Here is an 18,009-nt window from a genome sequence, read left to right as displayed (position 1 = left end):
CCCTAGATAAAAAATTTTACAATAATGTTAACAGCCTAGCAACATTAGCAACCAACATTTCCAATTAGATTGAAGCAAAATCTTGACTTATGCACGAGACCTTGTCACTGCCCTTCTGCTGAGGTGACAGCCAAGTGGTAGCGTTTTTTTTTTACTTTGGTGGATTCGAAATGCATCAGCGACTATAGTATTTCTGGTATGCTCTGTTTTTTTTTTCTTGGAGTCGCAGAAGCCTGTGACTGTACCTCCCTAGCACTTCTCGGCTATCTCTGCCCACTTGGCACTCGTAAAGCGCTAGCGTGAGTCACGGCTCTGTTTACAGCTCAGGATTAAACGCTTGCCGAGCTATGGATTACATAGGGTGCATGTTTCTTGCTAAATGTAAAAACTTAATGTTAAAAAGCTCGCAAACCATTAGTGACAAATGCGGAGAGTGCGTTTCAACGAGATACACAAAAAAAATACAGGAAGAAGCTAAACAAAGAAAAAGATACAAGACTAATGTTTGCTATCTTCAACGCCCCACTGAATCATTAATCGACAAACTACAAGCAGCGACGTTAATAATGACGCGCTCAAAATTTAAGATATATCAGCAGAGATCACTTGAAATCATCCCTACAAATAAAAAAAACGCGTGTATAAATATAAACAAATTATGAGATAGAAAGCATTGCACATTATGTATCTATGCATTTCTCATGGACACTAAAAGTAATGTACAAAATGCGATCTTGATGCCATTAAGAATAAAATTTACATAATTACCTCCTTGAAACAAGAAAAAATTTTCAAATCGAAAAAATTGATCGCGTCGGATTTCTTGCCATCACAGATATGTTCTCAGGGCACCGCAGATGACCCCATTCTGCGTTCCGCATTTATCAACTTTTAATTATAATTTCTATAGTTTCCACTTCGATAGGAGAGGCCACGTCCGGAAGGCAGCGGATATGTAGCCTGAGAGAGCAATCAACACATATTCTAGGACACCCCGACTTCCGTACTAAAGTTAAAATTGACTCCTGCATTAGGGTCCATGGTACAGAGAGCTTGGGTAGATTGCTCTTGATAATCACAAAGTAAACAAGGGACGGAAAACCTCAGGGTGCTTGCCTGACATATCGACAGGAGGATTTGTCGTCGTATTCGACAAGTCCTCTTGTCTAATTATTGGCAAGCACCCTGAGGTTTCCCCTTCCTTGTTCACTTTGTGATTTTGATTAAGGGGAAGGGCTCGGGCTACTTGGTGACTCACGTCAAAGTATTGCTGCGCAGGACAAATTAACCGACACACAGAAGCAAGATGACACAAGAGCGCTGTGTGTCAGCTCTGTGTCGTGTGTTTCGCAGCAATACTTCGTAATTTGACTTTTGGACAATATAGGCGAAGACGAAAGCTAGTTAGGAAAAAAAATAAGCTTATAACAGAATTGTAGACTAATCCACATTTCAGTGCTCAAACATTCGTCTCTCTCATATCGGAGGATCCTGTACATGATTTAGAGACCTCCATGCCAAAACCGAAAAGGCAGCTCTGAGACACGCCGTAATGGGACGATTCCGGAGTCGTTTTGACCACCCGGTGCTTATCAACGGCTACCGGAATATCGGCACACGGATGGTTTTGCTGATGCGGCCGCAGTGGCCGTGGATCGAACCCACTGCGCCGTGCTCAAAGCAGAAAGCAAAAGCCGCCAAGAAAGCAAGGATGGTGTCAAGACTCGTGTACAGATTAGCTATTGGATACATTACATCGCCATTGAAAAATTACCCCATGGCCATATCTTGCAATGTTTCGTTTCATTTTCCTTTTTGTCATGTGTCGTCGCGTTGTTCTGCAGGGCCTACGCCACCGGAAAGCAACGAGCAGTCACAGGGAACCGCAAGAAAGGAAAACGGAACATTGCAAAATATTCCCCCCTGTAGCCATTTCTGTTACTTTTATTCATAAACTTTTTTCTTCATTAACGACTTGTCACAAATCAAATCAGGGTGCAGAAAAACTGGCATGCGAGTTCACAATTTTACGCGCGGCATAAATGGGAAAGGACGGGAGAAACTGTGGCATTCAAATGCATCGTTAAAAAGCAGATGGACCCTGGATCTTGGCTCACAGATGATCGCTCGGGAAGTGGGGGTCAGTGCACGCTATTTGCAATCTTTTATCGCGCACGAGGTTAAAATAAATGGCGTTAACCTTTTGCGAGATCCGAAGCCTCGATGATGGCATTAAAGCAACCGACATCTTGAGGAGAGCCATAAATTGAGGGTCTGCCTGCGGTGTAGACAGTATATAAAACTATTTACGTGATCCAGACGGTGACAGTCAGTAAACCGTGATTATGAAGTTAGATTAATAAAGTCTCCCTAAGATGATTTTTAGCCCCGGGCAGCAAGATCATGTGATGTTATAGTTCATAGCTAGCAACAACCGCTGTCTGGTGGCTCTGGCTTCAAAGGCATGCCTGATCACTGACAAATGACAAAGTAACAGTCCTTTAAAATGACGTCATCCGTACTGCTTTTAATTTGTGCAATTTTTCGTGGTCTTAGAACTTCTGGTTTATAAAGCATCACGCTGCGAACAGATGGCACTAATAGCATTCCTCTTTCTAGACGGGAACAAATGCAGTTATCTAATTACAGACTTCGCAATTATTCAAGCACCCAACATTGCTATCAAGCTCTTCATACTTATAGCAACTGAATACTAAACTTCATTGCCTCCGAATGTTTAATACTGCGACCACGGATACGGTATCGCCTAGGTTAGAGCAGTAGCACACGAAAACACGGCATTTGGTTAAGAATTAAACAAAAGAATTTAAACAATGCAAGGTAATGTTTGGTGTTAAGCACCTCTGTGCACTCGGGCACCTGCAACAGGATGAAGATATATTTTCTACATTCCATCAAAGGCGGCAATCATTTCCTCAGGAAACAGCTATTAAGACTAGCAAATCCAACTAACTGCCTTCTTGTAGAAGTTCTTTCAAGTGAACTTTAAATTCCCACATGAAAGCGACTCTCCCGAGTGTCTGGAAGACCTGTAGATATGGGCATATTCTGGCGCCATCAAACAATGCAGAGTGCGATTGACGGCGATTAGCTGTGGCATTTCCTCTGCAGGGGGCGACCGAAGTCACTGAGGGGGGTTCGCGAACTCTCTAAGGCGCCATAGATACTGCCACGCCTCTTGCATACGCCGCTTTCTGCTGACGAGCAGACTGTTTATTTCTGTGAGCACATCATTAAAATGCATGAGGATGTCCGTGACTTTCCACAACGTTATCAAGCACAAAGGGCTTATCATTGTTATTTGTTCTGGCTTTCTTCTCTTTTCCGCGGCTGTTTCTGAAGTTTCGAAAACACTCAACTTCGTGTGTTTCCTATAATAAAGCTAGCTTTCTTTTGCTTTTGGTCAGTTTTCTAGAGTGTGTAATTGTGGACACGTGCAGAACGTCATCATGTGCAGCAATAAACATCTTCATAGGGCACCTACCATAGCTTACGTGTCCAACTTTCTTGGACAAAAATTTTGAATATTACAAATGTATAACGTACTGGTATAAAAATATTGAAGGTAACCGTCCATTCTTCCGATATGTGGAAAAATCTTTCTTTTAAACTTTTTCAGTTGCTCGCATGGAGCAGTTAAGTCTGCCATAGAAAACCAAAAGGGAACGCTTTTGACGATAGCAAAAACGTTAATAGCAAAAAAAAAATGCAAGCCTGCTGAAGGGAAATCTGCGGATACATTGATTGTTATAGTGAAATCTTACAATATATGAAAAATTGTGTTCGTGAACTCTTTCCCGTTTAACAATGTTTTTGTACAGAATTAATGGGTATGTTAACGTAATTTGTCTAGAAGGTGCTCAGATGTACACTGCTTGCGTATTTGCGTAATAAATGCTTCGGTTGTCCAATTGCGCCTGAGCATCCTGAAGTGAATTCATGCTGACCTCGATTCGTGCTTAACTTAAAGCTTTAAAATTCAATAAACAAAAACCACATTCATATTCCATTCTTTGTGCATGCAGTGGAATTCATAAAGCGGTGTTTTATCGGCACCAGAAAATGACTTTCAGGCTTGGCCAGAGTGGACATCTAGATCATTGATCAACAAGCTCGCTATCTGACATTGCCACTATGGATCACGAAAACCATAATACACTTCTGCAGAGCACACCCAGAAGTTTTGTACTGTATTCACTGTTGAACACCTGCGCGGCATTTTCACAGCACAAAAATGGATCCTCAAAGGTATATCATTCAAAATGAAGGGCGAATTCATCGTAAAAGGCGCCTTGAGCTAAGCCTTTTTCATACTTGGAAAGCTTTCGGTTTATTATTATTTCGGTATCACCGGCACCCTCGTAAAGTGGAGCTGCGAGAACAAAACCAGTATGTTTCTGTTTCCGTCAGAATAGGGCTTGCGTCAACGCATTCGGTCCGATGAATGACGTTGCTGTGCGCAGTCACAGACGATTTAATAACAGGGATGGGCGCTCATATTGACCAGAATTCAAAAAGCGGAGACACTCCTTCAATGCGCTAAGGGCATATTTTGTCATTTGACGACTACTTTCTCGGCTTTATTTATTTATTGACCGCAGAATATGTCGCATTCAAATGCTTCGGCGGAGAGGAGTAGGGAAGAGATCAGCTCATAAATAATTTCTCTTGAAGAGCGGTCAATGTACGCATATAACTGTTAAGCTGACAGATGGTGAAGCTGAAACGGCATTTGCCTTTATAAAGGTCCGTATATTGTTTACGTTGCAGTTATGCCGCTGACAATAAGGTCACTTAATACCAGAATGGACGGTTGATTTTCAATGCTGCTGCTCTTAAACCCCTAGAGCGAGCGATGCCGAAGATTGTCCCAAAAGGTGCAGTATAGAGGAAACCAGAGTGAGATTGTGTCCGCAAGATGATATGCATATCTCAATGGCTGTAATTGGCTCTATATGTGAAGGCGTGAGGATGAAATATACCTGCCGTTTTTTTTTTTCCTAGGTCGCTATCTCTGAACTACGTTGCTCACAACCCGGTGGGCAGGTTGTGATGACATCACAGGGTCAGGTGACCTCTCTTGACAAATCATTAGTTTAATTACCACCTGCCACCATGGAAAGATCTCACAATCCCGTGGCCAGGCTGCTACTTCACACTATGGGCAGGCTCTCATGACGTCACAAGGTCACGTGGCCCGTATTGACCAATCAGCGAGTTTCATGACATACGACGAATTTTCCTCATGTCGTGAACCCTGACGCTATCGAATTAAAAAAAGTACGGTCTTTTCCTTTATTCTTTTATTCAAACTGGATATACGCTCAAGCCGAGGAACACCAGAGGACAAAATTGGGGGAACGATGCGGCAACTGCTGAAGCTGCGAAGTGTGATCGTCCCCGATATCCGACCTTGCGTGGGTTCCGGAGGAGACTGACTTAAAATCTGACCCTTCTGGAGTATTTACTGGCCGTTGAAAGGCTTTTCATTACCGGGCCTCAAGTCCGTCCGTCCGTCCGTCCGTCCGTCCGTCAGTCCGTCCATGAAATCGAGCCGCTAATGGCAAGGTGCTGGGAACATGCGGAGACCCCCTCCCCCTAGCTGCACTGTTCATTGTAGCGAAGCAGTCATCGCGGCGGGTGCCACGTGTATTGGCTTTTTTTTTGTTAAGGATAACTGATACACAAATGCAAACAATTCCTTTATTGAAATGCGAATTTCTAGTTAGCGCTGTGTCCGCTTTCTGATACATGCAAGCGCTCTGCGAAAAATATCTGGCGCACCGACTATCGCATGTGCCAATGGGAACTTATGGAGCATAGGGCGACTTGATGCTGCAGGTTTAATTGCTGTGCACAGAAACCGCGTCGAGTTGACAGCGCAACGCCATGTTGACGAAACTTTCAAACAATAAGTAACAGGTTTATTATTTACATTCAAAATTAAATCGCAACGTATGAAACATATTTTCTCTCAACGACTGTAATCAAGGACAAAGCTCTGATCCCATGTTGATTGGCATCTTCTGCAAAGGGAGTGGGCGTCCACGGCGAAAGAAGGCTTCCGGACCAAGCAGTGTCACCTGAAAGCAATAACAAGTATTTGTCTTGTATTACTCGCCAGCAATCCTATTAGATAGCAATTATACGTTAATGGAATATCATGGAAGAAGAAGATACCTAAACGGATACCTAGCTACACACAGGCGCCATCTGTGAAGGGCTTCCACATCGATAGCCGAGTAACTATCTTTGGAAGCCATGCTTTACGTTTTCCTATGAAGTTACCGTAACTGTGAGTTATAAAAGAACACTACATGTTGACGCCTGAAAGCTAGTAGTAATAGGAAAAACGCCGAAGTAGAGGTACGCCGTTAACTATTTTTACAACTTACGTCCTTGTTTTACACGCAACCGCATTGGCGGTGGCATGTCTGTCACTGACATCCAAAACTACCTTCAAGCTTTCACTGGCTGATAAAGAGCAGGCTCTTCGAAGTTTGTACATAATTCATGCAGTGACACTGTGCCTAGCTTTGTCACTAAATTCTGTTCCGTAACGCGGAAGTCTGTATTTGTTCTTTCCAAACCAGGGTGGAATATGAGTATTACACTGACGTGCTAATATGCTGTACAGTGTGATACACATTGTGAGTACCCTCGTAACTCACTCCCTGCATGGGCCTGTCAGGGCTCACAGTATTGCTAAATAAATGAATAAAATTAAATATTTCAATTTCAAGTGTAACACCTCTCCGGTTTGGTCATATCTTCAGATGACTTCTACTGAAACTGCATGAGTTCGACGTATTTCTATGCCTCAAAATGTTTCTCTGCTCCTCAAAAACAATTTTTAAAAACTAGCGGCCGCCTTGGTCAAATGTTTAGGGGAATCCCCCAAGGTGGAGTAGATTTGCAATAAGGAACTAATTACTCATTGACATCTACCAGAGCGCAGCCATACGGCTACAGAGGAAAGCTAACAGCTTTCTCAGAAACTTTGTAGTTTAAAAAGAAAAATTCGTCCTGGTCCGGGATTCGAACCCGGGACCACCGCTTCACCGCAGCAGTCGCTCTAGCTTTCCTTAAAAGCCGTATGGGTGCGCTCGGGTGGATGTTAAAGTGTAATAACTCCCTTATTAGTGGCCGCCTTCCCTGAAACACCTTTTACATAAGAATAGTCTCCGCTTTTGCTCCGTTAGATCAAATGGGGGCGCTTAGCGTCGCACAGATCTACTCACATAGTGGGACGCAGCTCTTGAGCGAGGCGCGGCCTGGGGGCCGGTGGCTCTGGATTGGCGGCGGGCTCCCTGCCTCCACCCCGGTAGAGCGACGACACCAGGCCGCCGATGTATGTCACCATCTCACCGCCAGGGTGCGTCGAACTTTGCTGCGCGAATGAAAAGACGCGTTCCTCAGACCCCGTGTGCAACTTAATGCTAACTAGTTGTCTCAAGAATAACAATAAGAGGCCTTAAAGTAAGGTTTAGTTTATGGTTTATGGGGGTTCAACGTCCCAAAGCGACTCAGGCTATGAGAGCCGCCGTATTGAAGGGCTCCGGAAATTTCGACCTCCTGGTGTTCTTGAACGTGCACTGACATTGCACAGTACACGGGCCTCTAGAATTTCGCCTCCATCGAAATTCGACCGCCGCGGCTGGGATCCTTAAAGTAAGGTGAAACAAGTTTATGCGTCAGCTGTGTTTGTAATAGGGACGTGGGCGCCCAAACGCCCAAATAGGGCTCCCAAACGACGCTGGTGATGTAATATTTAAATAAATTTATGGGTTATTTTGTTGGTTATAGGGGACATTTAAGTGGAGTCTTACCTCGCCATTCGTGCCAAAGTCGGCGGCCGTCATGCAGCGGCACACCAGCGCACACGTCGCCATGGTCCAGCACAGCACGATGAGCCACACGAAGATCTGCGAGGGATGATTGAGTACACGCATCAGTGGAAAAGAATCGAGAACAGTGAGAAGCGGAGATTGAACTGGCTGTAATAGCACATCTTCAGAGGATACAATATAGGCTGTATTTAGGCAGTGCACGTTTGTGTACGTGAGACCATATGCTTTTCAGTACAATTGTTCGGTAGACAGGTCAACAAAAAATAACTGGAGGCCATCTGGAGAGACCTTTTTTCTAATGCTGATGATGATAGCATTAATCTAAAGAGACGATAGAGAGAGCGAGGATCTGCATTGAACCTGTCCTGCGAGCAAAAGGGTTCGACCGTTAGGCATATAGATACAGAAGAGCGTATAGATACAGATACTCCGAGGAAAGTTCGCTAAGTTCGATAAAGCAACGACAATGAGTTCTATTTAGAACCGACGAGATGGATTCAAATACCTGCCGAAAGAGCGAGGCTGAAAGCATACCAAGTTTCGGCAATGCTTTGCATTTAAAGTAAAAAAATTCAACGACTAAGCCGCCGCGGTGGCTCAGTGGTTATGGCGCTCGGCTGCCAACCCGAAAAACATGGGTTCGATCCCGGCCGCAGCGGTCGAATTTCAATGGAGGCGAAATTCTACAGGCTCGTGTACTGTGCGATGTCACTGCACGTTAGAGGCTGGTCGAAACTTCCGGAGACCTTCACTGCGGCGTCCCTCATAGCCTAAATCGCTTGGGGACTTTAAACCCCTATAAACCACAAACCAAACTATAAACCAATCAAATACCAGCTGCCAGCGAGTGCATATGACAGCAAACTTTTAGCAACAGAACGCCATATTTTCCTATACATGAGTGTGTCAATCATGAACAAAGTGTCATTTTGCTATTAACAAACGCTCATCACTTTCCTCATTTTCATTAACCAGCGCAACAACTACGGCTAGTTAGAATCCGGTTCTTCTTGCGAACGTGCAGGAAAAGCTTTGTGAACCTTGCTTCTCGATCTGCGGATGGCTCACCTGCGTGGTGAGCCTCTCGTTGTACAGCGTGGCCACGCTGTCGTTCTCCCAAGCCGCGGGTCCGCCGGCTCGGGTCGTGCAGCTGTGCAAAAGGCAGAGGGGACGATAAAGGTTTTAGGGAACGCTTCAGACGTGGTCTGTCAACGTAATTCTCGGGTCGTGCAGCTGTGCAAAAGGCAGAGGAGACGGTAAAGACTTTAGGGAACGCTTCAGACGTGGTCTGTCAACGTAATTCTCGGGTCGTGCAGCTGTGCAAAAGGTAGAGGGGACGATAATGACTTTAGGGAACGCTTCAGACGTGGTCTGTCAACGTAATTCTCGGGTCGTGCAACTGTGCAAAAGGCAGAGGGGACGATAAAGGCTTTAGGGACCGCTTCAGACGTGGTCTGTCAATGTAATTCTCGGGTCGTGCAGCTGTGCAAAAGGCAGAGGGGACGATAAAGACCTTAGGAAATGCTTCAGACATGGTCTGTCAACGTAATTCTCGGGTCGTGCAGCTGTGCAAAAGGCAGAGGGGACGATAAATGCTTTAGGGAACGCTTCAGACGTGGTCTGTCAACGTAATTCTCGGGTCGTGCAGCAAAAGGCAGAGGAGACGATAAAGACTTTAGGGGACGCTTCAGACGTGGTCTGTCAACGTAATTCTCGGGTCGTGCAGCTGTGCAAAAGGTAGAGGGGACGATAATGACTTTAGGGAACGCTTCAGACGTGGTCTGTCAACGTAATTCTCGGGTCGTGCAGCTGTGCAAAAGGTAGAGAGGACGGTAAAGACTTTAGGGAACGCTTCAGACGTGGTCTGTCAACGTAATTCTCGGGTCGTGCAACTGTGCAAAATGCAGAGGGGACGATAAAGGCTTTAGGGACCGCTTCAGACGTGGTCTGTCAGTGTAATTCTCGGGTCGTGCAGCTGTGCAAAAGGTAGAGGGGACGATAATGACTTTAGGGAACGCTTCAGACGTGGTCTGTCAACGTAATTCTCGGGTCGTGCAACTGTGCAAAATGCAGAGGGGACGATAAAGGCTTTAGGGACCGCTTCAGACGTGGTCTGTCAGTGTAATTCTCGGGTCGTGCAGCTGTGCAAAAGGCAGAGGGGACGATAAATGCTTTAGGGAACGCTTCAGACGTGGTCTGTCAACGTAATTCTCGGGTCGTGCAGCAAAAGGCAGAGGAGACGATAAATACTTTAGGGGACGCTTCAGACGTGGTCTGTCAACGTAATTCTCGGTCGTGCAACTGTGCAAAAGGTAGAGGGGACGATAATGACTTCAGGGAACGCTTCAGACGTGGTCTGTCAACGTAATTCTCGGGTCGTGCAGCTGTGCAAAAGGCAGAGGGGACGATAAAGACCTTAGGAAATGCTTCAGACATGGTCTGTCAACGTAATTCTCGGGTCGTGCAGCTGTGCAAAAGGTAGAGGGGACGATAATGACTTTAGGGAACGCTTCAGACGTGGTCTGTCAACGTAATTCTCGGGTCGTGCAACTGTGCAAAATGCAGAGGGGACGATAAAGGCTTTAGGGACCGCTTCAGACGTGGTCTGTCAGTGTAATTCTCGGGTCGTGCAGCTGTGCAAAAGGCAGAGGGGACGATAAATGCTTTAGGGAACGCTTCAGACGTGGTCTGTCAACGTAATTCTCGGGTCGTGCAGCAAAAGGCAGAGGAGACGATAAATACTTTAGGGGACGCTTCAGACGTGGTCTGTCAACGTAATTCTCGGTCGTGCAGCTGTGCAAAAGGTAGAGGGGACGATAATGACTTCAGGGAACGCTTCAGACGTGGTCTGTCAACGTAATTCTCGGGTCGTGCAGCTGTGCAAAAGGTAGAGGGGACGGTAAAGACTATAGGGAACGCTTCAGACGTGGTCTGTCAACGTAATTCTCGGGTCGTGCAGCTGTGCAAAAGGTAGAGGGGACGATAATGACTTTAGGGAACGCTTCAGACGTGGTCTGTCAACGTAATTCTCGGGTCGTGCAACTGTGCAAAATGCAGAGGGGACGATAAAGGCTTTAGGGACCGCTTCAGACGTGGTCTGTCAATGTAATTCTCGGGTCGTGCAGCTGTGCAAAAGGCAGAGGGGACGATAAAGACCTTAGGAAATGCTTCAGACATGGTCTGTCAACGTAATTCTCGGGTCGTGCAGCTGTGCAAAAGGCAGAGGGGACGATAAATGCTTTAGGGAACGCTTCAGACGTGGTCTGTCAACGTAATTCTCGGGTCGTGCAGCAAAAGGCAGAGGAGACGATAAAGACTTTAGGGGACGCTTCAGACGTGGTCTGTCAACGTAATTCTCGGGTCGTGCAGCTGTGCAAAAGGCAGAGGGGACGATAAAGACCTTAGGAAACGCTTCAGACATGGTCTGTCAACGTAATTCTCGGGTCGTGCAGCTGTGCAAAAGGCAGAGGGGACGATAAAGACTTTAGGGAACACTTCAGACATGGTCTGTCAACGTAATTCTCGGGTCGTGCAGCTGTGCAAAAGGAAGAGGGGACGATAAAGACTAGGGAACGCTTCAGACGTGGTCTGTCAACGTAATTCTCGGGTCGTGCAGCTGTGCAAAAGGCAGAGGGGACAATAAAGTCTTTAGGGAACGCTTCACACGTGGTCTGTCAACGTAGTTCTTTTTATTTTTTCACCTCTGTGACTTTGGTCACAACCGGTGTCAACCATTTCATAGCTCATCAAGTGCAGACGAATTATACACACAAGAAGGGCCAGCCAGGCACCAGCACAAGACACGGTATAGGGCCAGCGCAGGTGGCCATTTTCAGCAGAATTCATAGACCATGGTAAAGTCTTAGTGTACTCACTTCCTCTGGACGCGAGCTTCTAGCTCGTGGAAGAAGGTGTTGACGCCGCTGGTCACCAGCCAGGCCATGATGAAGGTGAGCAACGCGAGCAGCGTGCTCAGCGCCGTGGCTGGTGGGACGATCTTCCACACGTGCACGATACTGAGCGAAGTAAGAGAACCCATCGTTACTAAAGAAAGAGGCTATAATTATTTCCACCACAACACCGCGACTAATTCGTGGCATTCGGGGAGAAAAGTGGCTTTCCAAGAATAACCACATTTTCCTTCCATTCCCTTTACCGTTGACGAAAACAGATTGCCCGCAAGGACATGATTTGTGCCATCTAAAATAGCGACGAAAGCTTATTCATGAACGGTGTTCAACCTATTTCATACTGACTCAGAACAATGCGACGGTAAGGCATTATAAGAAACAGCCTAAATTTAGTCGCACTAACTCGACGCATTTCAGCAGAAAACTTTTTTCACTAAATCATGGATATCTACTATGGTGTAAATTTGTAGAGAATATTCTATTTGCTTCTGTTTCGCACCCCGGTTATGTAACCCCCCCTCACATAATACCCCTGTCGGAGCCCGTGGGGTATTTGAATAAATAAATAAATGAATAAATAAATAAATAAATAAATAAATAAATAAATAAATAAATAAATAAAAGAGTGACCTTCCGCATATTTCGGAATTAACCCATTACGCTATCGCGTCATACCCTTCAGGCGGAGCTTTATTATCCCCTCCAATTTTTTCTAGTCAGAAAGGACCAAAAGGAGCAAAGGGAATCTCCGTTGAAGATTCCCTGCTCTGCCGCAACCAATAATGCCCCAAGGATCAAATATGGCTCCCTTAGAAATTAGACGCGCAAAAACGCCAGCGAGTCGCTGACGTCGCGCGATTGTCGTTGTCATCATCAGCAGCCTGACTACGCCTACTGCAGAGCAAAGGCCTCTCCCATTTTGCCAGCTGCGCCCACCCTGTGCCCGCAAACTTCCTAATCTCATCCGCCCACCTAACCTTCTGCCGCCCCCTGCTACGCTTGCCTTCTCTTCCAATAGACTCCGTTACCCTCAAGGACCTTGCCTAATTCGCACTACATATCCTGCCCAAGCCCGTTTTTTTCCTCTTGATTTCGACTATAGATTGTCATATAAAGTCGCGTTTGTTCCCTCACCCACTCTGATCGATTTGCTCAATTTGTCACGGCCGCGGCATGCCCGAGCAACTAGCGAGAAACCGTAACGAATCGTCCAAAGCCGGCAGCGCGACGTCCGCAATTAACTTGGCGCGATCAATGTTAGTCGATCTTTTACGATGCCTGCGACTTGTTTGGTGCTCCGTGAGCTTTACGCAAAGAATAGATTAAAATTGGCCATGCGACTACCGCGATGTGCTGCTCTGAGTGTTCAAGTCCGAATGACTAGTCTTTCATCACAAGGACCAAGAACAAAATTTAGCCCTACCCTACCCATTTTGACCAGGAACGTACTACTCTTCCACATTAGTTGAAAGGTTTGTGAAGTTTCTGAAAATTCATTTCCTCCTGCCGGACGCGAACTCTAGAGGGACTGCGGTGGCGATGCACTCACCTGTCGTCCTCTGGCACGCTCCGGCTGGGCGCGCACATGATGAAGAACCAGACGGAGATGATGCCGTACACGAACGAGGCGAGCAGGGCGAAGAGCACGAAGTTGCACAGCCCGTCGCCGCCCCACTCGGTGCGCGCCAGGTCGATGCGACAGTTGCCCGTCTTGACGTTCAGCTCGACCCAGGGATGCGTGTAGAGCATGCACTTGCCCATGGTCGTCTCCAGGCTCGAGTTCATGTTGCGGTAGCTGAGCAGCGCGCCCAGCGACGTGCCGATCGAGCAGACGTAGATGAGCACGTGCGTGGCCCGCCACACGCTCAGGTTCCGGTGCTCGGGCATGCTGCGCGGATGGAGGCGGCCGGGTCAACATCGAGGGCCTGGGGCTGCCGCCGACGATGGCTTCTCCCCTGCTTCTTCTTCTTCTTCTTTGGTGGTAGCTTCCGCTCCGCGTGACATCTGTCATCCTTGATGGTGGTGTTCGTTGTCTTGAGCATCAGGGCGTCGTCGCCCCAGGCCATGGCCATTCCCCAGAGTGTGTACATGCGCAATTTTCCTTCCACATCTGGGAAACAACAGTAACCCTCACTACGGTAGTAATATGGCAGCTAGAACTGAATAATTAAACAAAATTTACGATTGTTTTCTTCGCCGTTGTCTAATACCAATGGTGGAGCTGATGGTGGTGGTTTCAGGGCAAGTGCTATTAGCCCTTTTTACCAATGGAAGCACTAATTTTGACAGAGCCAGACGACGAAGCAGAACGAGCGCCTACTTTTGGTTGTTTCACTTTTACAGGCAGGAAAAATTTTTGTAGGTTTATTGCCATTAGCCAGAAATATGAACTCCAACCACAGGCTGGAGTTCATATTGGAGGTCTGCCTGGTTGTTGCCAGGCCAACAACCAGGCAGACCTCTCCTGCTTCATTAAAGTGTCTCTCCTCCTCCAATAATAGCAATATTAATTGTTTTGGGGGGAAAGGAAATGGCGCAGTATCTGTCTCGCATATCGGTGGACACCTGGACGGCGCCGTAAGGGAAGGGATAAAGGAGGGAGTGAAAGAAGAATGGAAGAGGTAGGTGCCGTAGTGGAGGGCTCCGCAATAATTTCGACCACCTGGGGATCTTTAACGTGCACCGACATCGCACAGCACACGGGCGCCTTAGCGTTTTGCCTCCATAAAAACGCAGCCGCCACGGTCGGGTTCGAACCCGGGAACACCGGATAAGTAGCCGAGCACTCTAACCCCTGAGCCACCGCGGCGGGACGCAGAATGCCTCGTGCGAAGGACGCAGAATGGCTGTCTGCATTACCACTCGCGCGTACCCCTAGCTGGTACGTGCGAATCAGTCTGAAGACAGGTCTTCACTCGAAACGAATAATATTTAGAATAATCTGTCGCGTTAGAGGCGATTATAACCAGAAGAAAAACAACATTGTCACCGTTGGGATCCGAACCAATGACCTCCGAATTTCGCGTCCGCAGTTCGGAGGTCATGGGCTCAGATCCAACCGGCGGCATGGCTGTTTTTTCTTCTGCTTTATAATTAATTGTCTTCAAGTGACAGATTAATGTGACTATTATTATCCCATTGATTAACATCACTAATTAAAAAATGCGGCTTGGTTTCGGGGGCTGTTTCCTTCGTATATATGTGTGCCCGCGTGCGTGTGTGTGCGTGGGTGCGTGCGTATAGTGAGGAAGCTAGAAGACGAAGTTGGCAGTGGCGTGCGACGGGGCATCAACAACAACAACAACACTCGCGCTTGGCCAGCGGCCATTAAGTCACCTCTTGTCCATCGTTCATCGCGCCTCATTCCTCGGCTGGCCGCCACGTATGTAACATTTGGTGGAGCATGCGGGGTACCACGCAACTCTCATATATCCTCCTGGCCATCGTTCTTCGGAGCCCTGCTGTACGTCTGCATCCTTCCGTCGGTTGCGGGTTCATGGTCCGTGTCATCCATGCCCCAGCCTGCCAGACTCGAACAGACCTCGCTGTTGCTCCCCCGCCCCATCCCCTCATACGTACAAAATAAAAAGGCTTTTTGGCGTGGCTGTGCACAAAATATCGTGCACTGTACGGTGGGCACTTAAAAGGACACTGAGGACAAAGGTATCAAATTTTTTTGTTCGTAAAATCTTATAGTTCGGCATTTTGTGGCTTTGTTGCCACTTGTCCGGCAGCGATAGGTGCATTTATTGCTAAGAGATTTGGATTCGAAGTTGCAAAACTTTTTCCGGCGCTAGCATTGAAACTCTGGACTCTCTGATGACGTACTAGGACATAACCTAGGATAAGGGCGACGTAAAGCGGCAGAAAAGGAAATGCGGACTACGTGATTCATGCTGTGGTTGCTGGCGGCGGCCGCATGCGCTCCCGCCTAGCAGCGGCAGCCGAGATGAAAACTACTGCCAGCCGGATGTTGAAGACCTCTGTCAGCCGTCATCGCTTCGTTTACGTTTGCACCAATGTTACGATGAATCCCGTTCCCGATTCCGACAAAGAAGTTCTCGGAAAGAACTGCAGCCTGCATTCGATCGGCGACCTCAACCCCACACAGCGTGCGATGCTATTGAGGGCTGAGACGGCGGGTCTTACAAGAAAGTCTAGCGCCAAGGGGTCGGCAGCGTCGCTCTCACCACCGTCACGACTGATGTGAGCGACTGGTACATGCGGATATGTTTAAATTATGTAATAATGGACCTCGTAGGGCTGGTTACGCAGCCCAGCGTCTTGGTACGTTAACGATGTGAACACGCCGAGCGGCCCGTTTGCTAACGCGGAGGCGCGTTGAACATTGGCTATACACAGCTTTTCCTTGTCGCAGTTGCGCGCCGTTGCGCGAATTTCTTCCACGGAGCACTTAGAAAGGCACTTGGAGGTCATCTGCTGCTCTGCCCCTGTAAATCGAGGCGCATAACGAAACCACGCGGGCAAGCAGAACGCATAGCCCCGAAGCACCCCATAACATACCGAAACTCAGCTGGCCGCCTGTTGCTCCGCCAACTGCACGTTTTCTCTGACTTCCAACATTCAAGTTTTGTTTTGTCCGTCTTCCTCGTGTGACAAAAGTGCACTAGTGGTTTCGAGACAAAACTTTTATACTGTAATATCGATCAAACATGTAACCTTCAGCCACCTTTGTCAGCCTCAGAGGTCTGTAGTTACGTCTCTCCTATTTCATCAACATCACGCTTGTACCTGCGAGATTATCCGGTGGCGGCGATACCTGTATTTTAGTTCTTGCTCTTTTCTACCTTACAAGAGGCTGGTTTACAAGAGGAGCTTGTATTCTGTAGCGATCGATACAAGCCAACTTTAATTTCTCCTTAGTTTCCCTTTAAGGTCGTTACGTGCAAAGGCATTTCACGTAAAGGCGTTTAACCGGCAGGCATTTACCATGAAGGCTTTCACTCCAACGTCTTTGCCCTAAAGGCCTTTTATCCTGAATGCATTGGCCACACACCTGGCAGGTTGCCCACAACCCGGTGGAGAGGTTGGCCGCCTGCCACAAAGCAGGCTTCAGGGACTTACATACCCAAAATCGGAAAATGTGCCTAGTGGTGCTTGTGCACTAAAAAATTGCTGACGGTTTAGCATTTCTAGCCACAAGATAAAAATAATACTAATAATAATTGGTTTTTGGGGAAAGGAAATGGAGCAGTATCTGTCTCAAATATCATTGGACACCTGGTCAGCGTCGTAAGGGAAGGGATAAAGGAGGGAGTGAAAGAAGAAAGGAAGAAAGAGGTTCCGTAGTGGAGAGCTCAGGAATAATTTCGACCACCCAGCGATCTTTAAACGTGCACTGACATCGCACAGCACACTCTGCCTACATACAAACGCAGCAAAATCAGGTTTTTGCAGGTTGACACCAACACCACTTACCTGAAAGCACATTTTCTTTCCTTTCGTAACTTGCACACAGATGGAAGTTGATGAAGATGACGATGTGCAATGCACAGCACAAGAGTGTCTTACAGTATAACACAAGGTGTGATCGACAGCAGCGTTAATATAGTGATCTTGTGCAATGGGAGGCAGTGATTAGAAACCTAGTTGCGGCAATATTTATTTTATTTCTCCAGGTTGGCCAAGGTCAACCTCATTCAAAGTCTCGTTTAATTTTCGTCATCACCCGCATCACATGACTAACTTCTGAGGCTTCACCACACACCAGCATTTTCCAGGTTAGGAGGACAATAGTGCTTTTGCACTAAAAGATTACTCTGCCTACAGCAGAACTATGCAGCTAGCCGAGCGCAAATTAAGAGCTGCTGTTGCGCATTATTTTACAGCTTCATGAAACCCATGGGCCTTTAGTGCTCATTGCAGCAAAGAGGGCTGCCCCCTTAGCTACCAAATGCATTCAGAGAAGTAGCCCTTGGAAAAGCTCTCGTCAACAAGACAGCAACCATTTCTTGCAGGCAAAGCCTTGGAAGTTTGTTTCCAATTTTTTTCTGTTAACAATAAGAACTCTAACTCTCTTCCAGTAATGTCAGGCGTTCCTCAGGGGTCTGTACTCGGCCCGCTATTTTTCCTAATATACTTTAATGATTTGCCATCACAAGTCACCTCTAATATACGCATGTTTTCTGACGACTGTGTAATTTATCGTGCAGTTACTAAACCCTCTAATCAAGCATCTCTTCAAAGTTATCTTAATGCTGTCCAAA

General features: G+C 46.9%; 1 protein-coding gene across 1 annotated transcript; it reads right to left on the bottom strand.

Moving 5' to 3' along the window:
• Positions 1-7,258: 7,258 nt before the first annotated feature.
• Positions 7,259-13,723, bottom strand: LOC144103735 (uncharacterized). The gene is made up of 5 exons (XM_077636390.1): positions 13,332-13,723; positions 11,747-11,887; positions 8,940-9,021; positions 7,851-7,946; positions 7,259-7,411 (listed from the first exon to the last, which is right to left on the bottom strand). The coding sequence occupies exons 1-5, from the start codon at positions 13,667-13,669 to the stop codon at positions 7,259-7,261; spliced, it is 810 nt and encodes a 269-aa protein (XP_077492516.1). The 5' UTR covers positions 13,670-13,723.
• Between the last annotated feature and the right edge of the window lie 4,286 nt (positions 13,724-18,009).

The sequence above is a fragment of the Amblyomma americanum genome, chromosome 9 (assembly GCF_052857255.1).
Source record: "Amblyomma americanum isolate KBUSLIRL-KWMA chromosome 9, ASM5285725v1, whole genome shotgun sequence".
In the NCBI taxonomy this organism is placed as follows: domain Eukaryota; kingdom Metazoa; phylum Arthropoda; class Arachnida; order Ixodida; family Ixodidae; genus Amblyomma; species Amblyomma americanum.
Note: the sequence above shows the minus strand (reverse complement) of the source record. Positions and strands in the feature narration are given on the sequence as shown.